This window comes from Henckelia pumila, chromosome 1 (genome assembly GCF_033568475.1).
Source record: "Henckelia pumila isolate YLH828 chromosome 1, ASM3356847v2, whole genome shotgun sequence".
Lineage (NCBI taxonomy): Eukaryota > Viridiplantae > Streptophyta > Magnoliopsida > Lamiales > Gesneriaceae > Henckelia > Henckelia pumila.
In genome coordinates, this window is record NC_133120.1 from 112,092,170 (window position 1) to 112,115,455 (window position 23,286).

The following is a 23,286-nucleotide window of genomic DNA, read 5'->3' on the forward strand; positions in this document are numbered from 1 at the left end:
TCTGTGAACGGATCATTTCTGTTAAACACAATGACAGGAAAAACTACGGTTTTTACGGAAGAACTCTTTGAAAAGAAGAAGAACTTTTTTGTGGAACAAGCAGCTGCCAGGGAGTAAAGAAACTTGCCGAAAATTTTGTAACATGGCTCATATCGGAAGATGGTCAGAGAATATCTGCCCAGAATGTCCAAACCAGAAGGAGGCAGAATTCGAAAAAACCTTCAGACCCCGAACGGATCGAAAAGATTTTTTCGAGACAAGTAAAGGTGGACAGGGACCACCAAAACGCGTTTTCCCAGGGGCCCACTACAAAAGCAAAAGATGCCCCGACAAGAATAAAGAAGGCATGTTAGGAGAATAAAATCAAAAGGAAAAGTCAAGCATGTGACTCTTCCACTAGTAAAAGATGTCATCAGGCATGTGAATCTCCCACTAGAAAAATATGCCATCAATAATGACACAAAGAATTCAAGACAGTTGTAAGATTCCCTGAAGTTTCTCGGTGAAACGAGTGGAACTTCAGCTATAAATACAGGCTTTTGAGGAAGCTGAAGACATCGATCATTCCCTTCAGTTTTCTTACAAATAAAATCATTGTAATATTTCTCTTTCTACGTTTGTATTAATTTTCTGTAATTTAATATATTTCAAGAACAAGGCTACTATGAGTAGCTAAACTAGTTATCTCCTCCTCTTCAAAGGAGGTTGATTTATGTAATAATATGTTGTCTGAATAAATTTCTGAAGCTCTTCCCTATCATGTTATTTTCATTTAAAAAATTAATCTTTTACTATACGTTTTAGGGTAGGAAGCAAAATAAGGCTGTGCTAGCTGCTGCTGAAGGAGTCTGTGTCAGGAACCATCGGTTGCGATCGTGTCGTTCGGTTGTGAGGAGCAACCTGTAAAACCCGGTGGACATAATCCGACAACAGTGTGGTCAAAGAGGTAATTTGCTTTAATTTACTTACGGAAGCATGATCGGCTAAAGCTTATTATTAATAAATTGGGAAATAAGGGGCAAAATAGGTATAATTTAGTTTCAAGGACATGTTCGAGGCATTTTTTAATTAATAAGGAATATTTTTAGGATACGAAAAACAAAATGAATATAATTGGCTCGATAACGAAACTATAAGGATATATTTGAGAATTATCCCACATGTATATGAGTGAGCCATCAGTTTTATTTTTATTTATTTATATAAATAATATATATATATATATATTTAATATAGTTTATGCATGGAAAGGTTTGGATTTGTGTGGTGATTATGTTGGTGGGATGATTTTTTCGATCCAGCTTCTGTCCAGGAATCTTCCTTATATTTTGTTGTTGTCGAGGAACATTACTTGTACATTACAACTATCAAAAAACTACACGAATCTCCTGCTATAAAATGATAGACGTGAATCTAAGGCACGTACAATCATTTTTCTTAAGAAACTATTTATTCTCAACACGATGATGCACTCTAACTAAGCAAATGTTATCCCTGATACAATGTTTATTCATAAAAATATTATTCCCAAAGTGCTTGTTTGAAACAACCCCTAATACCTTGAATGTCTTTCAATTTGATAATGGAATATTTGTACATTGTTTCTGCAATATAACAATATTCAAACAAGTGTTTTAATGAAAAATATTTTCGACTGAAATGGTGAGGAAATAGTGTGTAGAATTTTTCCACGCTCATAATTTTTTTGATTGTGTCCTAAAAATGATGAATGATTTAGTATTTATAATGACTGGATCACTTTCTATGTGAAGACACGTCTTTCTGATGATACCCATTTGTTCGGATCATCGAAAACCACCAAAAAACACAAAAGGATGCTATGAACAGACTTTTCTGTTCGTTTCAGACCCGAAGGAACTTCATATCATGATGCACCGAGTTCCTGGTTCCTTCAGTCCACCTTGATTTATGAAGTACCATCTATCATTTCTAACATGAGATGTTTCATTTTTTTATGGAAATCAGTAATCACCAACATATTTTAGATAAAATATTTGAAATTCATTATTAAGTGGTTGAGTGATTTTGAACTTGAAAAAATAAATAAATAAACATGTGTAACATAAAGCGCTATGGATTTAAATTTGAAATTAAATTCACCCAAGTCCTTCCATCAAAATAGATGATCACACGTGTTTAAATATGAATATAATATGTAAATAAATCAAAATAAGGGGTAAACTCTATTTTGAGTACGATTAGAAATTAATACGTAACTAGCCTTAATTTAATTTAATTTGAAGGAAGAAGTATAGTTGGATACATTAGCGGCTAGTGATGGTATGTGGACCTTATAATTAGTGGAGCATAGGTTTATTAAAACATGATGATTATACATAAAGCAAAGTTGCACTTCCACTTCCACTTCCACTCGTGCACAATGCCTACAAGTTAGAAAACTTAACTATATTATCATGATCATCGAAATCATGTCGACTTTATATTATTAAAGTATCATTTCATGGATTGGCTCCCTTTGCAGTTTGCACCTTGGAATCTTGAAAATAAAAATTAAAAATAAAAGAAAATTGAAGAGTGTATACGTATATATATGTATGAGGTAATGATTTTGAAATTCCTCACATCGAGACACATGTATATATATAAATCGATGTGCGACTAAAATTAAGATTTATTTATGTTTCCTCACATCGACACACATGTATATATATAAATCGATGTGCGACTAAAATTAAGATTTATTTGTGTATTGAATTCGGTCATAACTCGATATGCACTCGCCAAGACACATGCGCAACATAAACCTTTATATCTAGAGACAACATAAAACTCTATTTGTGATATATTTTCGTACTACATGTGAGTACTGTAGCAGAAGAATGATAATGGAGAGGAGGACCATATATATTAATCTTGAAACAGGTGATAATGGGATAAAAAGATCCCTGATAATAATGAACCCGCCGCTCAAGAAAATAACAACTTTAGCCTTTTATGCACATGCTCCACAAAGCAGAAAAAGAAAGGGGAAATCAATGCAGACATTCACAAGTTGGATACAAAGTTTATGGAACTTTATGTGGAACCTTTCATATGTAGCTCCAAATATTGTACCCGCATACCTGGAATCTTTCTTTTTTATTTTACCCATTTTAAGAGATTTCCCATCTATAAATAGCACACATTATATCCTATTCATCAGCAATTGAGGAAGTCACAAACTAATACACCAAAAGAGTAAGTTTCATCATGTTTTCCTCTTCATTTTTGGGAAAAGCTGACTGAAAGATGAACAAACTTACATGAGTTTTTTCCTTACGCAGTGTCGGAGAATCCCCAAGGGGCTAAATGCAGGTTGAATAAGCTTGAAAATATCGAAGAAGACAGTGCTGCAGATTGGTTACCTGTCACATGCAAGCTACCAGAAACCCCAACTGAATCCATGGAATTCTTGGCTAGATCATGGAGCCTCTCTGCAGTCGAATTATCAAAGATTCTTTGTGATATGCATGATGCAAAGAAACTAGCCGACGAGCCACCAATTTGTCCTCATAATGTGCATCCACAAGCTGATCATGGAAGCTCTTTGCTCTCTGTATGCGCACCAAACTTTCTGTTTCACAGCTATAGATACCAAACACAGCGTACATTTTTGTTCCTACTTTCACCTGGTGTGAACTTATTGCAGCAGAATCAACCATTATTGGCTTCAGAGAGTCCTCCAGTGTCTCCGAGAGGAAGTGCTGATATGAAGGTAAATTACCTTAGAGACACTCAATATGTGAAATTCAATGTCAGTGTCAGGCTGATGCATACGAAAACTATGTGATATTAGTCTCAAGATATGAATATCAATAAGAATGCCTAAAAAGCAGAAACTGATGCCTATATCTAGGTTACAACAATTTAGTGGCTTTCAGTAATTCACTGTGCATTTGGACGGAGGTATGTGGATTTGGGAGAAGAATTCAAATCATATTTTAAAATCTACATAGAATATTAACAACAGAGGGATTTACTTGAGCTTAATAAAGTACCTAAAACTTCACCTCTAGATATTGCATCTTTCATATAAAATTTTACTACCATGAAATCAAGCCCCAAATAAGGACAAACCTTTTCTACCTATAAATTGGTTTGAAATATTAATTCACTTGTGTAACATAGTTACAGCGTGTTCACAATCTGCGCAACACGTGTAGGAATTATTTCTAGCATCAAGCTCGCAACTTAGAATTACTTTCTTACCAGCAGTTGATAAAGAATGGGGTATGAATTTCAGGCAACTAAAATAGTGACAACATTAGACATTTCAGATAAGTAACACACTCATTGCTATCATTGCAGGGGCTGTACCGGAGCATAATGAAGAGAAAAACAATGGGTAGATGGATAAAAGATCAGAAGGAGAGGAAAAGACAAGAGAATAGAGCTCACAATGCTCAATTGCATGCTGCGGTTTCGGTGGCGGGGGTTGCTGCTGCTGTGGCGGCTCTTACAGCCTCATTGGTGACGTCTCCAGAAAAGACAGTCACCAAACATAAGAAGTCCTCCATTACATCGACTGCAATTGCATCTGCAGCAGCTGTAGTTGCATCCCACTGCATAGAAATAGCAGAGGATATGGGAGCAGATCACGAGCAAATCTTGTCAGCTGTGAATTCAGCAATCAATTCGAGGACCAATGGTGATATCATGACACTAACTGCTGGAGCTGCTACAGGTATCAATTGTTAATTCAAGAAACACAAGAATTTCTTATTTCTTTTTTTTTAATCTGATTAGATAACTTAATAGACAAATTTATCATGTTTGATCTGAATAAAACTATGCAGTTTGCAGGATTATACAGCTAGAATCATGGTACAATTTGATTTGCATAGCTATAGCTGAGTCATACAAATATATGAAATACCTGAAACAAATATAAAAGATATGATGCATTTACTGTCTTATTGGAAATACTGAATAGTCGTATGTAATAGTACAGCCCTAAGAGGTGTTGCAACATTAAAAACAAGGTTGTATAAAGAGCATGGAACCGCACCAATAGCTCTGACCGAGGAAAAAGCCCAGAAAAGCAAGGATTCAAACAACTCAGCAGCACTGAATTTTGCTACCAAAGGGGGAGAACTTCTTAAGCGCACGAGGAAAGGTGATCATCTGGGTGGAACAACTTTTAGCCTAAGTCAGAGATATTCGAATACAATTATCTTAACCATTGTGGTTGTTAATGCAGGAGATCTCCACTGGAAACAAGTCTCCTTAAACATTAATTCAAATTGCCAGGTAAAGAAACAAGATATCAGCGGAAAAACTGATGCACTTCATCTTCCTCAGTAGAAAAATTATGGTTTTACAAAAACATTTCAAACCATCAAAAACAATATGCTACTCTGATTCTAGACTTTTGTTTCCTTCTACACTTACGGAAGTGTGAAATGAAACAGATAGTGGCTAAATTGAAAAGCAAGCACATGGGAGGAACATTCACAAAGAAAAAGAAATGTATGGAAACAAATTCCGAAATACGGGTGAATACATGTTGTAATTCTCCATCAATTTACCCTTAACTACAATTTTCCTGCTGCAGGTATAGTATCTGGCATATATAGCGACGTCCCAGCTTGGCCCGGACGGGAGGCAGAGGGTAAAGAGAAGATGTCATACTTTTCGATACAAACTGCTGACAGGATAATCGAATTTGAATGCAGAAACAAAGAGGACAAGCAGAAGTGGGTTGAAGGGATTCAAAGTATGTTGTGCATGAATATGAATATGAAATGATTTCGAGTGAGAATAATGAGCTGGAAAACAAATGGATCATGTTTTCCAAACAAAAAAAAAAATTAGTTTCTTTGACATCTGAACATAAGATGATCGAGGAAGACACGTTAAAAGGGTGATGATCAACAACGTTTATAAACTGATAATCGCCATTGGTCTTGCTTCAAATGCCAATCTGAACAAAATGAGATAAGCTAATGAAATGAAGAGATTTTATGTCATTCTAGTTCCTTCAGCAAATCAACATTATCAACAAAGACCTGCAATGACAAAACAGAACAGAATGAACAGATGTACGAAACATAAAATATCCTTCAAAACAAGTTTTGGCATTGTCTGAATATGTAAGATTGAAGTTATGTCCCGCAAAGCAAAGACACATGAGATCTATTTGGTTCCCAACTTTTCTAAGCAAAAAAGCTCAAGAATATTACTTAGTTTTTTATCTGTCTTGCATCGCTGTCTTTCCGAAATCTTCTACAAAAATCACAGAACAAACTGCTTGATTACTGAAAACTGTGTCGCACAGTTTTCGAGGATGAGAATATAAACAAGGTAGTTTGAACTATAAGACTGTGCAAAGCATCTCGTCGTCAAACTGAAGCCTGATATGTTTAGTCCAAGCTAACACCTCACCCCTAAATCCTACTAGGCAGAGTACCGACAGATGTTAATTAACAACCATTAATAAATCATAAGGACTTATCTGTCCTAACTGAAAGGATTTCAAATTTAAAACTTAACGAATAAGCAGAACTTTTATGCTCCAATCATCTAAAATTTAGATATAGTGCCACGACGGAAAAACAAATTTTTACTCACACCCAACATATCTCATAAGTGAAAGGGCGTACCGTCTTCCATCCATCAGGATCCAAGCAAATGGCAATCTTGGTATTTATACCTGGTAAAGGTCCAGGTTCACGGATGATTTCACCTCCACAGAATTTAATTGCCTCAGCAGTCTTATATACATTGTTTGTGCCGATAGCAATCTGTTGAAATATATGCACTTTTTTATGATTATGACATTAGGTACATAGTGTCGAAGGATTTTGGCACAGTTAGACAATCTAATAAGATTCCATGGCAGCTGTGTACATCAATGTAATATAACGAAGGTTAAGTCTGCCAATATACCTGAGCATAACCATCTCCTTTGTTATACTCTTGTACACCATAATTATATGTTAATACCAGAACTGCATTTCTATCTTCAGGACCATAGCCCATCACAGCGTTTGTATACTAAATACAATAATATAAAAACTAAGGTTAGCGATGATCATAAATTTATGGCATCGTAAAACAGAGACACGTATGAAGATTTGAGCTACATCTTTAGACTAAATTGAAAGCATTTGTTTCTAATCAAGGAAAAGTCATTACTAGTATGATAAACAAGAATATCCCAAAGATTATGCAAATGGAAACTCAAATTAGAATGCCAAAAAGAATATAATTTAAGTGGACATGATAATACAAGATTTGCATGCTGCTGACAGGACATCATTTAAAGTAAGAAGATATCAACTCACTCTGTACTCAGGGTTGTCTCTTTTCCGAAGAAGCTCCATTCCAAAAGCCTGTCTTAATCATGTACAATAAGAATTCAGTCATTCATATAATAATAGAACATCAAATTCATCATTATTCATCAGCAATTCACCTTTTTGTAAAATTCAATGGAACGGTCAAGATCACCAACTCGAAGCATAACTTGACATAGGGGCTCCAGAGTAGGGCCTCTCTCTATAAGCTCGCATGTATAGCCATCTGGATCTTCAACAGAGGCAATAAATGTACTCCCATCTTTCACCCGACCAGGATCCTGTGTCACTCTGCCTCCCTTGAATTTTACTAGATCAACTGTTTTGGCAACCTACAAAGAATGTTCAAAACTCGAAGGCCAACTAAATTTTAACATATGCTAAAAGTATGCTAAAATAAAGGGATATCATAGCACTAGATGGTGATATAAGGATACCATAGCATGAGATGATGCTTCCTTTAGATGATAGAATTTAGTGCGGCATTGTTGCCTGCTACACGATTTCACTTACATTTTCAACTGCTATGCCGAAGTGTCCAAATCCATTTCCAACCTCGTAACTGTCCACTCCATAATCTGGAAGCAAACAAAGTAAAAAAAAAACGAAAAACAAAAAAACAAATGCATAATCGGAAAAAATTCAAAGAACATACTGCAGGTAAGTTCCATAGAAAAATGTGATTCTTCAGGCCCATATCCAAGAAAAGCATTTGAATATCCATCCTCGGGTATATCACGTCTCCTCAACACTTTCATGCCCAAACATCCAGTGTAGAATCTGTACGCATCTCACAGAAATTTAAAAAAACAAACCTGAAAACTTAATTTACGTCATATATGATATCAGAAAGCATACTTTATGGTCTTATCCAGATTTCCAACGCGAAAGACAACATGGAGCAATCTTCTGTTGTCAGTTTTTGTCCACTCGAGAGCATTTTCCTTACTTAGAGACGTGGCTGCTTGAGCAATTTCCCACATCGGAGTCCTCATCTCCAGTTTATTGTCCTCAGTTCTCAACAATTTTGGAGGATTTGTGGCAAATAACCCTGAGGGGAAAAAATTTTGACCATTAAATAATGTTTTTTAAGTTAGCCACTCATGCCACAACTTTCTTCTCACCAGAAGAAAGCAAAATTTTAAGTTCGTGATTTTGTAGTTAGACAGTCGAAATGACAAAAGAACTGTCCAAGCTTATATAAAACAAACAAGTTGCTGAAGCTATCTATTTTACACTTTTTTTTTTATACTTTTTATTTACAAATGAAGGAAAATCATAAAAATAACTCATTCATTTCATTCTGAGCCCTCCATAGATATAAAAACCTAATAAATTGTAGGACATTACAAGAACTTGTTGAAATCGCTTCTCATGCTTGATCTCATGGAGCGTGACAAAGACAAGTGTCGTATATTTTACCATGCTCTCACTTCCGAGTAACCAAGAGATCATGAATCCATGATAGCATTTTGTTCATGAATCCATGATAGCAGCAACAACAAACAAGCATTTATCCCACGCCATTGTGCTCTATCTCCTATTATGTGGAGATTGAAGCAACACAAACTTTTGTATTCTAAAAATACCAACTGGTTAAACAAATGCAAAAGCAGCAACAACCCTAGTCTTTTTACCCAATATGCCCGGATGAACACATATACAAAGCAATCACGTTTCAACGCCAGCACAAAAGGCATCGTAAAACACCAACAAAGAAAAAACACAATTTTGAATGATAATCGGAGCCCACGTTTTCTCCAAGTGAAACAAGCATATATAAAATCCAAGAAACCCCCTAAATTGCGAATGCATACCAGTGGTGAGCTGAAGAAGGGCGATTCTACGAGATTGGTTCTCGGAAGAAGCATAAAATCCATTGTATTTGCGATTAGAAAACGAATATTTGTAGAGATGAGAACAAGTTTGAGCTGAGCAGATTGGGAAAGCCATTTGAGATCGACTTCTTGTGGCGGTTATTCCGTTACGTTTTATTATATATAACCAAAACCCGGGTCGGGTCGATTCGGGTCCACCCCCATTTATTCAATTCATTTCAAATCTGTATATTGGGCTCCGAATCATGTTAGCCCAATACTAGCCCAAACTGTAATTGGGCTATAATGTGCTTCTTAAGCCCAATCAGACAACCGGTGGGTCCAATACATGATCAGCTGTTCCACGAAAAAAATCAAATTCCAATTTTACTATAAAAATATTGTTTAGAATACACTGAAAAATAAGATATATATTTAATTTTAACTTATGAAAGGTACTTTTATTTTTTTATGACGTGGGAATTCGCAGCCTCTAATTTTTTTTTTTTTTAACCTATACATGTAATGCTTATACATATATAAGTATTTCATGACGTTAAATTAGGGCACAGTTAAAATTGTATGATGTATTTAAAAATATGATATACAGTTTATTGTCAGAAAATATAATAGAGTATTTGACGAATGGATTATGACATGTATTATCATAGAAAATCATGCATAATACAGTTAAAAAGTGTTTGTATCAAGTTTTCATGATATTATGCACGACTTAATATTTGGTGTTATAGATGGCCAGGGGGAATTAATTAGTATATATCTTTGAACATTGGAATCTGATCGGTGAGATTTCGATGAATTGTTTTCTATATATGCACTACAAAAAAAACACTCCTAAAAACAACATTTTTTTTCAATTGTCGTAACCTACTTAAAATTATTATAGAATCTCCTGTTGTAAAAAAAACGCTCAACGACAACATTTTTTAATTGTTGTCTTTGAGCGATAGACAACAGTTTTGCAACATTTTTAAATTGTTGTCTTTTAACATGAAACCCAACAATTTCGCAACAATTTTAAATTGTTGTCTTTTAACATTAAAGGCAACAGTTTCACAACAGTTTTTAACTGTTGTCTTTTTCTGAAATATATAACAAAAAAAGGGCTTTAGGAGCAGTTCCGCCCCTAAAGCCCTTATTTAATTCAAAAAAATTTATCATTAAATCAATCGATATTCAAAATTCAAATATTAGAAAAATAATATCAGCATACATTTTATTTGATTATGGTAACAAAGAACGAAAAAAAAAAAGATGTTCTAAGTTCTCAAATTCCTTATATCCCATGATCCAATGTAAACAAAGACAACGCCTTAGCAACAAAATTGATTGAATGTTGTGAGTTGGTAAATATTTTAAGCTCAAAATCCTGATCTATGCTTTTACTGGTCCGGTGTCGGATATGGTGATGGGTGGACAGGGATCGAGCTACAGTAAATTAACCACACATATCCACCATTTCTTGAACTTGTTTAATTCAATCATGCAAAGACTTTTTTTCAACCTGCAAATATCAAATTTCACGTAGTTACTCAATTTCATGACTTTTCTACCATGGGATTTTACGAAACATGCAAATTACAATGTCTAGTATTGAAAACCAAAGGAGACTCCAGAAAAAATCCAATCCTAACCAAAAATGAAACTAAATAAAGCCAACATATCTAGGAGACTAGAATATAAATATAAGACGAAACATTGATCTCCCATTGCATCGAATTACCAGGTAATAATCTAATGTAAATAATAGAACTCTTTGATGTGTTCATCACCATGATGATCAATCATTAAGCAAGAGCATAAAAATAACCCAAAATATAAAAAGAAAGAACCAGCTTATGAGAATTTATGAAAACATATCATATGTATTGAACTACGGGTAACAAAGCAGGCATAGTAAAAACACAATTACCCTTTGAATCATCCAGCATATCAGCAACATTTTGTCCTCATCGTTCGCCATTCAACCTTCATTATGAAAACATATCCACAAGATTAAACATGTCACAAACCAAAAACCATTTCTACAAATCTATTAACTAATTCTTCAATATGATTTTCTCCATATATATATGAAAAAATTTAAGAATTACGATTTGATCGCTCGTTCGACAAAGACAATATTCATTGCATCTATAATAATACTAACATCTAAAAATGTCATTTTTAAAAAAATAAAAACAAAAGGCATATTGGTATTTGTTTTATGTTAAATATTCAGTTTATGAGGTGGGAAGCATATGTTTTAGCACATTTTAATTAGGCGGATGGAATAACTGGGAGTTGACAAAGCAATGGATCGTGGAAATGACTAGGATCTTTGAAATTATAGGATTCAATTTCATTAATAAAAAGCCCATGCACCATGATGATCATCAATATTTTAACATTAATATACACTTAATAAATCCGTAGAACGAGGATCGAATGATATCGTTTGCATGTTACATTGTTACTTAATTAAGTGTGAAAACAGGCAAGAATACATCCTTTTTACTTAGGAATCTCGAGGTGGAATAATCCATCAGAGGATTTAGATTTACAAATAATTCAAATTGAAGAGCCATTATTTATATGTCCATTCGTTTTTTCATTTATATTTTGACGTCAAAGGTATATCAAATCTCACTAATAAGTTCATATATTCTATGCTACGTCGGTGAATTTCATCCATCGGATGTAACCACAGTCTTTGGGTGAACGTGAATTTCAACAAAATATGTGGGCTCACGCAAATGAACGGTGAGGATATCCTTCTCCGGTGCTAATTAATCAATGGCTCCGACAAGAAGCAGCTAGAATGATGGAAACAGATCGGAAAGACAACTAAATTCCCTATATTTTAAATCTAGGGTCGTACTTTTTGTTCGTGGCTTGTTAGGGATGTCACATTCGATCCAATTTGGACTGAAGCGAAAATCATTCAAATTTTAAAAACTATAAGTGTATATATATATACATAGTTTTGATATTGTGAGTACCTATCATGTACACTTATCTGTGCACCTGCTGATGTGGCGTTCACCTATTGGATGTAGAGAATGTCACGTCAGCGGTGCACACATAAGTGCACATCATGGATGCTCACAATATCAAATCTGTATATATACATATCTATATTTTTCATTAGTTTAAATTATATATATAAATAAGAAGCTTTTATCATGATTTTGGACTTGTTATCATGAGTTTGAATTGCCGAAAATACATTTATTTATTTATTTTTTACTTTTTAATTAAATCTATAACGATATGTCAAGTGAGATCGATCGATAAATATATTTAAAAAATACCATTTTTTGGCCGATTTTTACACAAAATGTCTCACAGTAACAATATTTTAAATTTTAAAATTTTTGTAAACACGTACTTTATTAATTTATTATGAGTCGATCTCTATATACTAAAGATCATTATATTATTTTCTTTATATATACTTGCGTATCAGGCACACGCAATGCTTATTTTCCATAAAAAAAAAATAAAGGATAATAATTTTTTTTAAAAAAATTAAATAAAATTTATTAATTTTGAAGCTGAAATGGTAAGGGGAAAATAAAATGAGATGACAAATGTAATACAATATATATATATATAGTAAAATCATGGAGTAAGTTTTGGTTATATAAAATGTTTTTCAGTCGAATCCAAAATTATATGATCATGATTCTGTATAGTTAGTATATACATTAAAAGATATTTACTTTCATCGTCTTTCATTTGAATCGAGCGCAAATATACATATTTCACGAAAAGACGACGAAGATAATGTTTATCACTTTATCTTACCCCTAGCTAGCTAGGGCGGAGGGCCTATTATTTTGGCAAAGATAACTTTAATAATGAAATGATATGAAAACTAAGGCGACAAAATATTTAAGCAGGACCAGTTAATTAATTTTATCATTTTATTTCAATTTGTGAAAATTTAGTATCTTAATCCAGGGTTGGTACGGCTAGGCGTCGTCATGTAATGTAAGTTAAGTCAAAAGTATCGGTAATGCATGATACATTTATTGAATTTTTTAATCCAAATTAATGTGCATTATTGAAGGAAGAGAAAGTATACAATAACAAATTACGAACAAATTAAACCATCATACAATTATGTAAAAAAAATGATATTATTTTAATAAATTTAATTCATGCTATTATATAATATATAACAAGACATCAAATATAAATAAAATCACATTTTTTGTAAAAAAAAAAAAAATATGAGACGACTCATAATTAACTGGTTCCTTAATATATTCAAGGCATGCATTTTAGCGTAATGATTATGTATTCAACTATTTAAAATTGAGGAAAGTCCAATTTATATATATGAAGTCAATGGTTTGGACGCTGTATTACTCGACAGCCATGTTGTCACAAAAAAGAAGGAAAGAAAAAAAAATTCCGGATTTTCAGATTTAATTTATTCTAATGTCAACTAGACCATCAAATTGACATGATGGATATATTTTAAAGTCATATGATAAGATACATTAATATTTTTAAAAGGAAGCAAAATGAAGAAGACAGAGCATACACATTAGATAAAAACAACTCGGGCTTTTGTATTTTTTGTGGTTTGTAAAATAAATTAACTTCCTTTTTCATTCAATTCTCGGGAAGTGACATTTCACGATTAAAAAGAGAGATGATCTTTAAATTACATCAGAAATGAAATGATTCATCCCTAAATGTTTCTCTAATTTTTGTACACCATTGAAAATGCTGGTCCATTTTAATGATTCGCCATCATTAAATCCACCAAGATTTATATTTTTTCAGAAATAATCTAAAATGATACACAAAATTATATGTGTGTGTGCGTGTTTTTTTAGGATTACAAATATTTGAATATTCGAAGTATTTCTCTGACTTTCTTCAAGTCTCCTTTCATGAAATTAGCAAATAGCCGACCCAGAATAATTTACTCAACGGACTTTTAATTATTTAATTACCTTTTTTGTTGCTACCATATATAATATAATATAGCACCTAATTTCCAGTGAGCAATGATGATCCGACATCTATCAATTGTATTAGGTGACATTTTAAAATAATAAAAAAAATTTTGTAAGACGATCTTACGAGTCGATTTTGTGATACAAAAAAAAATCAGGTTAATGTGTCTCATAGAAAAGAATATGTGTGAAACTGTCTCACAAGTGATTTATTCTTTATTATTATTTATGTGTTTGATAGAGAATTATTCTAGTTGCTCATGCATATATGATTTCAATCCATGTAAATATTACTCCGCCGTCTCATTGATATAGATAAGTGTTTATTTGCACAAAAATTAAGAAAATATTTGTAAAAGTAAAGTTTAGAAATTTTTTTTATCATTTTTATCTTTATTTAATAAGATTTTAATATAATAAAATTATTGTAAAAGTAGTTAATGATATTAATATAATAGATGTAAATTGAAAAAAAAAAAGAGATATAACATTAAATATGAAAACTAGATTACATGTCTGGGATTAGGGGTGGGTCGGTACGGTATACCGTACCGAAAATCGGATACCGTATACCGTACCGAAAAAACTGGTATGAAATTTTTTCATACTGATACCGTATCGTATATCGAATATACCAAATTTTTGGTATGACGAAAATCTATACCGTGTACCGATATCAAATTCAAAAAAAAATCGGTATATCGAAAAATTGTCTGTATATCGAAAAAAATTCGGTATACCGGCAAAAAAATCGGTATACCGAAAATTTTCATATATATATATTTTTTTAAAAAAAATTATTTTTCGGTATTTCTGTATATACCGATATACCGAAAAAAAAATTATCATACCGATACCTATACCGGAAATTTCGGTATACCGATTTTTTCGGTAATTTTGGCAATTTTTTCAGTACAATTTTTCGGTATTTCGGTATTTTTTCTCACCCATATCTGAGATAGATAAAAAAAATTAAATATAACATAAATAATCATGGGACGAAGAAAGTACAAAAGATTCACATATGTTTTTCCCTAATCTAATAATATTTAACGAATCTAAAAACAACTAAAAAAATACCCTAGAAATATCAATAACTTATAGTAAATCGATATCAAAATTTTAAATTTAAGATGAAATCTGAAGGTTTTGGCGTGCACATCCATAACTGCATACTAAAGGTGCAAACGAGTCGAGCTACTCGTGAGCAGTTCGGTCAAAACTCGACTCAAGCTCAGTTTGACTGAGCTCGAGTAGCTCGAAGATAAATCGAGCTCGAGTTCGAGTATTAAATATGTGCTACTCAATAATATATATATATAGTTTAGTACATGCCGCCTGCAGGGCACTACCCTGCGGGTGATGTGTAATCCCATGATTGGTCAAAATTAGTGGGTCCTACGTGGAGCCCATTAATTTTGACCAATCATGAGCCGCCACATCACACGCAGGGCACTACCCTGCGAGTAGCATCTACTAAACCTATATATATATAAAATATAATATAAATATATATAATATAATGCATATAATATTATATTATATATATTATTTAATGTTGACTTATGACTCGTTCAATTTAATTTTGATTTAATTTTAGATTTTAATATTTATTGTTAATTTAATATCGTGATTGAAAATTTATGGATTGAAAGTACGAATTTCAAAACTTAATTTGAAATTTGGAATTTTTATTTAATTTTTATTTGAATGGCTAAGTTAACTGCTTCTAAATTAAATTAGCACTTAAATTGTGAGTTTTGGTGGTTCAATGTGAATTTTTTTGGATAATTTCATAATTATATTCAGAAAATATGAAGTTAATTTTATATAACTCGATTATATTTGATTTTTTAAATGAGAGTTGATATTTAACTCCATTTTGTGTTACTTACACTCCACTTTATATGTAGAATATAATGCAAATTTATTCACAAATATAATATTAATAACAAAAAATAAAGTGTAAATATCAACTATTTTTTAAAATTATTGTAAGATACTCTTATTTAATCTTCGAACCTCTTTTTCCTTTTGGATCACCCCTGAATACTCTCAACTCATTTGCACTCCCACTGCACACGTTAGAAACAAATAATCGCCCGTGACATATATGCATCTCCCCAAGTTGATAGGTGCTTATTCATTTATTAATTAATGTACTCCACCTTCCCCCGATAATACAAAAGAATATCCTTGCCTTATTGTCCTATAAATAGTTAAATACCCACATCATATACTCGGGGAAACCAAGGTAGTATATAGAGTGAGTGTTCTAAAAAAACTTAAATATTAATTATCTTAAAACTACACTACCACTAGAATGGGGAAAATAGCTTTGGGAAATGGCGGAGAAGTCTTGAAAGCAGACTGCCTCCAAGCCCTCATCGTTGAGTTCATTTGCACCTTCCTTTTCGTCTTCGTCGGAGTCGGCTCCTCCATGGCCGTCGGTAATATTTACTCCTCGTCCAAATCATTTATTTCTTCCTGTTTTATATATTATATTATATTATATTCCGCACATAAATTTTGATCTTAAATTAGAATGTATAACTTCTATATGTGAATCTATTAACTCCGTAAATCTAACCATTTTAAAATTTAATCTCCACATTGAAGCAACTAGCATTACTTTTTAGCATTGAAATTTTTATTTTTTTTTCTTTGGGGTCAATTATTATTTCAGTTCCCTTCATTTTTTTTTAATTATTTATCTGCTGTGGTGGATTCCATTACAAGATCCTCATAAATGGAAGGATACGTGACAGCGTGCATGTTGGTTTTAAATATTAAATGTATATGTCTTTCGTTTAAACGGATTGACTCGATTCATATACTTAAAATAAAAATAATATGGTAATATTAAAAATAATATTTTTTCATGATTAATAGATCTAATATTATATTATTCTCACGTAATTTAAAATATGATAGAGACGATGTAACGATTTTTTTAAAAAAAAAATAATATATTTTATTACTTAATTCTACTGAACTTTTTGTGGTAATATATCTAACTAAATGGCGGTGGAAAATTGGGATAAAATATTTGTTTAATAAAAAAGAAATTTTATACAAAGAATATAAATGTGTTTTATACTCCAGAATCTAAATATTTATGATTATGCAAATTATAGTCTTAAGTCACACTGAAACTATATATAATTTCGATAAAATAATAGTATGATTAATTAATACTGATTGACTTATTTTGTAATATTACCAGCTAAGGTGAATGGGGATACGCTGGTTGGGCTGTTCTTTGTGGCCATGGCACATGCTCTGGTGGTGGCGGTGATGATCTCCGCCGGTCTCCGCATCTCCGGCGGACATCTCAACCCCGCCGTCACCATCGGGCTTTGCGCCGGAGGCCATATCACCATCATCAGATCACTCCTATACTGGATCGATCAGTTATTAGCTTCTGTGGCAGCTTGTGCTTTGCTCAATTATCTCACCGGAGGACAGGTAAATTTAAATATTGGAGAAAAAACTATTCTTATGTTGGATATTAATTAATCAAATAATGCTACCAGAAATTAGAATTAACACACATCGTTAAAACTTGCATATGTACCCAGTTACGTTCAAACGAGATCTAACTATATATAAACCCTTAATACGAGTGTTATAAATTATTGATCTAGACGATGTTTGACTGAACTTATATACGTTTTGCCACTATTTTAGAGCTTAATGATACTTTTTTTCCATGTTTGAACTGGAATATTTACCATTTTTTTTTATCAATTCACCTAAGTAAAATTTTGTTTTCATGGACATATTCTAATTGATAACATTACCATTAATTTTAGGTGAACTGAAACGATGATCCCGAATGCTTTCAATATTTATAAACTAATATATATTAAATCAATAATTTTTTGGAAAAAATATTTGTAGCCCTTTATCTTTGTAAATTATCATATTATTTTTTTGAAGAAATTTTTTGTACATTTATTGCTATTGAAAGAATCTTGAAAAAAGAATCGTTTAAGCTTAAAAAGTTGTTTAGTAGGCCCCCGCGATGCTATCAATAATACATTCTCGCAGGCATTTGTTTGTACATGTTGAACAGGTAAAAGGCTGACTCATTTAGTGGCTATACATATTACATCTTTCATGCATGCGCAACACTTTTTTTTTTTTTTTTTTTTAAATTTGAATCAGTCCGAATCAATCAAATCTAAATCTGTCCCCATATGTTTTATTACACGATTTAAATAACGACAAATTAATTCAATAATTCAATCTAGTGTTTGCACATTTATTAGAGTTGTGTTACAGTGATATAAATATCTCTCCCCAAAAAAAAAGCCAAAAAATAAGTAAATGTTTTTTAAATTTTGTATGTATATTTATTTAAGTAGGTTTCATCCGATGCTAAAAAATGAAGTTTGAAAAACTTGCAGACAACACCAATTCATTCGCTAGCAAGTGGAGTGGGGTACTTGCAAGGTGTAATAATGGAGATTATTTTGACATTTAGCCTGCTATTCACCGTCTATGCTACCTTGGTGGACCCCAAGAAGGGGAATCTTGATGGGCTAGGTTCACTTCTAACTGGGCTTGTCGTCGGGGCAAACATTATGGCCGGCGGAGCGTTCTCCGCGGCCTCGATGAACCCCGCGAGATCTTTTGGGCCGGCCTTGGTCAGCGGAGATTGGACGGATCATTGGGTTTATTGGGTTGGGCCGCTGATTGGAGGTGGGCTTGCCGGGTACATTTACGAGAACTTCTTCATCTCCAAATCCCATGTTCCATTGTCGGTGGATGATGATCAGTTCTGATAATTTGGTGTATTGTTGATTAATGATTATGACCAACTTTCTGTGTACAAATTGCGATGCTACATACGCAATTTGCAAGGTTTCTGCCTTACGTATGGATGTTGTTTTTTTTCAGTGAAATGCTTTGTATTTATTTATCCAAGCTTAATTAGACATTAATTAGCTTTAAGCCATTGCCATGGAAATTGAAGGTATCAATGTTACAAATATGGACACAACTAGTGAATTCTCGGTTTATAACTTATCTGACATCGAGATCTCAAGTTTAAGTGTCTCGTTTGTCAAGTTTTCCTCCTACCGAACTCATACCATGGGGAATTTTACACAAAAACTCGTATGAGACGATTATGTTAAATTTTACGTTAAAAAATATTACTTTTAATTGTAAATATAGGTTGAATTAACTCATCTCATATATATAGAGGAGACCTGCTCTTCGTTTGAAGTGATTCAAATATAACAAATTTGATGGCCCATGAACATTAACACATGCGGGTCAACAGATCAACCAATTCTCACCCAAACAATAAAATTAATGCATGGAAGAAATTTAATGTCTACAACGACTATACAGCTATATGCTGATCTAATGCACAAATATAATTCTCCCAATAATTGCATCTACCCTGACCCAATTCGCAATTAAAGACGCAGCTTGCCGCATTCAATATTTTTTTTAATGAGACAACGAGGGGGCAATCATGCCGTACTCATCTGGGTATGCATGAGTTTTAATTTATTTTATTTTTTAATTCTTGAGAGAAGCTAGTTTGCTATAATTAAATGAGATCTTACTACCTTCATCAATATCTAATGACCATAACTGATCCAAATATGTAGAGTACATGCTCGATTCTAGACTTCTAGTTTTACGTAAAATTGAATGAAAGCTCTCCCAAACAATTCGCATTATTCAAATGTCACAACCTTTAATTTAAGCACATGATCTAAGAAATGTCCCCTGTATTAGGGTTGCAGAGATCGCGTATCCAAATACCTTCACATAATAATAATATAATAAAAAAATAAAACAATGAAAGTTTCATTAAACAAAAATACATTAATTAATTGCTTGCTTGCTTGCTTGCAACTAATAAATTAAGTATACCTCATAAATTATGATTTATTACATATTTAAATCTCGTTATCTATAACAACAACAATTTTAATGACTAATAACATGGTTTGGATCCCAATAATTTTTTTTTAAAAAAAATCATCCGGAAAATAAAAATTAAAAAATGGGATTTAAAATCATAAAATTAAAAAAATATTATAATTTTAACAAATAATGAGGATTAACGAAAAGGGTGATGATTACCAGTTTGTAGCTTCTTTTCCATGACCCAAGAAGGAGACAAGACAGGATTCCTTAATTCAAACGACTCCGCGGAAACATTCTTTGCATCCACCATCAGATCCTCCCGATCTTTTTCTTCAGGCAAAATCTTGATCCTCCACACCTTGAATGCTTGATCCAATCCAGAGCTGTACAGCAAGAAACCCATCACCATCACTTTTTCTATTTCCAGAGAAACCGCCAAGCACTTCACCGGCCCTCTGTGCGCATCCAGTACCGCCAGGCATTCATGGAAGCAGCTTCCTTCTTCCCTTCTCCACACTCTGATCGTGGTGTCCTCCGAACCGCTGAAAACTAATTTCTCTTTCGCCACCAAACAAAGAACTGAGAATCTGTGGCCTTGCAGGAAACCTCCGTGGTTGAATCTCCCCGAAGTTTTCTCCTTCTCCCAGAAGTTGATGAATCCGTCCGAAGAACCAGAGTAAAGGAAGCATGAGCTTGGCGATATGCTCAAAGCCAGTGCGTTGATGGGGGATGGCTGGAATTTCAACGTCATTGTTAGAGTGTGCGAGCTCTGTCCGTACACCCGCCGCCATATTTTGACGGAGCCGTCGGAGGAACAGCTGAAGACGCAGCCGTCGTCTTGCTTCACCACGACTGAGTTTACGCAATCTTCGTGTGCTGTGAAAGAATCGACGCAGAGATTGTCGGAAACTCTCCATGCTTTGATCGTTCTATCCAACGAACCCGTGTACAAAACCCCTTCTGCATGGTTATACGCCATGCAAGAAATGCGATCCTTGTGCTTATGGTTATAATTACTCGATCTGTTCATGAAGAAAAGACGTAGACCCCAGCTCTTGGGAAGGGTGGCGATCTTCTTCGCCTGAAAGGTTTCCGAAACGGACAACACATTCCATACACGGACCCGATCATCTTTATGCGAAGTGAAGAGTGTGTTTCCATGAGCTAAAATGGCGCGAACCTCGCCGTAGCTGGCTTCTAAGTATCCCCTCTCCGTGCAGTCCGGCTGTCTCCATGCTCGTACGCGGCGGCTCTCCGAACCCGTGAAGACTAAACCCCCGGCGGCTGCGATGGAGAAAATGGCGCCTTCTTGGCGGTGAAGGGTTGCGATGCAGTGGTAGAGAAGGGACGGAGAAGGAGTCTGGTGAGGGGAGAGGGTCCAGGGGGACTCGGGGCTGGGCGGAGGTAGGATTGAGTACATATTTGTGGCGTGCGGGGGAGATCTGGATGGGCTGAAGAGGAGATTATCGTGGTGGTGCTCGTAGTCTAGAGGGCGGGAGTCGGCGGAGAGGCGCGACGGAGATTGCATTGTTGTTGCTGTCGTGTGTTCTTCTTCTGTGGAGAAGTGATTGCTCAGAGTAAAGCTTCTCCTGTAACGGGATTCCATTATTAATGCATATGAGGCGCGGAATATGATGTGCTTCCATTGATATATATTTATAATGGGGCATATGTACATTATTCCAAAATTCCAAATATAATTAGACATATTCCTAAATGAATAGTATTCTTTAGGAAAATTTTTCAATCATGCCATACTAATTGAAAAAAATAAATTTGTGTTGTTTTGTTTTTTGTTTTAGTCTGTTAACTTTTCAAATTTTGATTTTAGTTTATTAAACTTATGATTTTTGGTTTTTGGTTAAATTTGTGAGTTGACAAATACTTGATAAGTAGCATTTTACAAAGTCATGTCATCGTTTTCTGATGTTACGTCAGTATATAATTACACCAAAATATCCGAAAATTAATAAATAGTTAATTTATTTTTAATTACAATCAAATTTAAAAAATATTTTCCCATAAAAAAAATAAATTTATTTTTAATTACAATCAATTTTACGTACAATCAGCTATATAACTCCCGAATAAATTAAAATTAAATTCAAATTTTGATGATTGGAAATTTAGAAATGAATATAATTAAAAACCGATGATTATGTAAGTAATTGCATATGGTGCGTTTTTTTTAATAAACAACTTAGAGTGTTTGTTTGAACTTATAAGCACTCAAAATAGCTTGTAAGCTTAGCTAAACACACTCTTAAATATTAATAACTTAAATGAACAAATTGTAAAATCCACCCTTAATAAAAGTAATTTATTTGATAGTAAATATCTCCATTTATTTTGACAAATTATTATAATTGTGTTTGCATTAAAATAATTCGTTTGAGGAAACGATCTAAATTTTAGATTTTAAATGATCGTGTCAGGTTTTGAATGAAATAACAAACTAATAAGTAAACCTTTAAAAAAAATTTATTTGGCGAAAATGGCATTATTTTTTAAAATAAAAAATGGTGTATAAATTATTAATTAATATATATATGATGGCTGCAGAGTACCTGACCATCATAACTGGTATATTACTATATTAGTTGAACCAAAATTAAATACAAAATAAGGTTTCTCATAAAAGCTGTGGCAAATACAAATAACCGAGCTAGCTGGCGCACATACAATAATAAATATTGAAGTTAGCTAAAGAATTAAATTTGGAGTTAAATATTAAATGACAATGGGACCAACCATTTTTTAAATTCGGTTGCCTAAGTTAATACCCCATTTGTTCGTCGACCCAATGCTTACTAATACTTGCATTGCCATAAATACAGTGGTAGGTACCCCCAACCCAATGCCTTGTTCCTTCCATCATTTTGTCCAAAAATTCATGGGTCACTTTTTTCTTTTAATTTGAACCAGGAGATGCATGTGTTTGTTACGACCGTGCAGTCTCGAGAGTCGAGAGACCTTGCCGTGAACTTGAGATATTTGTATCAAATAAGTTATAAATCATCAAGCGTATGTATCATTTTGTTAGAGAGATATCCAAATCTTTAGTTCTTTAATTACCTATATATATGTGCACTTAACTTAATTGATTCAAACTTAAAATTTGATTTATGAGAAAATCAAACAAATTTTACAAGTTTTATGCATTCCATCAAATCATTCAATGATTGTGACACCAAAATATGTTTTAACCATCACCTAATTAACATTTTTTGGCTAACATGTCGATGATGGATGAACCAAAATAACCTAAATTCAGAATTT

At 33.3% G+C, this 23,286-nt stretch overlaps 4 protein-coding genes across 6 annotated transcripts; 2 read left to right on the forward strand and 2 right to left on the reverse strand.

Annotated features, from left to right (window-relative positions):
• The first annotated feature begins 3,203 nt into the window (after positions 1 to 3,203).
• On the forward strand, positions 3,204 to 5,769 carry LOC140882147 (VAN3-binding protein). 3 transcript variants are annotated; one of them, XM_073287958.1, is made up of 8 exons: positions 3,204 to 3,219; positions 3,306 to 3,577; positions 3,671 to 3,736; positions 4,330 to 4,705; positions 4,973 to 5,137; positions 5,222 to 5,271; positions 5,433 to 5,490; positions 5,576 to 5,769. In XM_073287958.1, coding segments are annotated over exons 1-8 (1,182 nt in total). In that variant the 5' UTR covers positions 3,204 to 3,218. The 3 variants fall into 3 exon arrangements, with proteins under 3 accessions (XP_073144059.1, XP_073144052.1, XP_073144046.1); XM_073287951.1 differs by having other exon boundaries at positions 3,306 to 3,736; XM_073287945.1 differs by having other exon boundaries at positions 3,306 to 3,736; positions 4,973 to 5,271.
• Positions 5,770 to 5,796: 27 nt separating this feature from the next.
• Positions 5,797 to 9,271, reverse strand: LOC140882161 (probable lactoylglutathione lyase, chloroplastic). The gene is made up of 9 exons (XM_073287971.1): positions 9,137 to 9,271; positions 8,178 to 8,370; positions 7,975 to 8,099; positions 7,833 to 7,897; positions 7,439 to 7,651; positions 7,308 to 7,355; positions 6,910 to 7,017; positions 6,624 to 6,764; positions 5,797 to 6,029 (listed from the first exon to the last, which is right to left on the reverse strand). The coding sequence occupies exons 2-9, from the start codon at positions 8,312 to 8,314 to the stop codon at positions 5,988 to 5,990; spliced, it is 879 nt and encodes a 292-aa protein (XP_073144072.1). The 5' UTR covers positions 8,315 to 8,370; positions 9,137 to 9,271; the 3' UTR covers positions 5,797 to 5,987.
• Positions 9,272 to 16,198: 6,927 nt separating this feature from the next.
• LOC140874317 (aquaporin TIP4-1) lies at positions 16,199 to 19,010 on the forward strand. The gene is made up of 3 exons (XM_073277594.1): positions 16,199 to 16,562; positions 17,339 to 17,580; positions 18,525 to 19,010. Exons 1-3 carry the CDS (start codon positions 16,436 to 16,438, stop codon positions 18,900 to 18,902), a joined length of 747 nt encoding a protein of 248 aa, XP_073133695.1. The 5' UTR covers positions 16,199 to 16,435; the 3' UTR covers positions 18,903 to 19,010.
• A 994-nt stretch (positions 19,011 to 20,004) lies between these two features.
• On the reverse strand, positions 20,005 to 21,604 carry LOC140875878 (protein JINGUBANG-like). Its single transcript, XM_073279701.1, has one exon. It carries the CDS (start codon positions 21,533 to 21,535, stop codon positions 20,201 to 20,203), a length of 1,335 nt encoding a protein of 444 aa, XP_073135802.1. The 5' UTR covers positions 21,536 to 21,604; the 3' UTR covers positions 20,005 to 20,200.
• Positions 21,605 to 23,286: the final 1,682 nt, after the last annotated feature.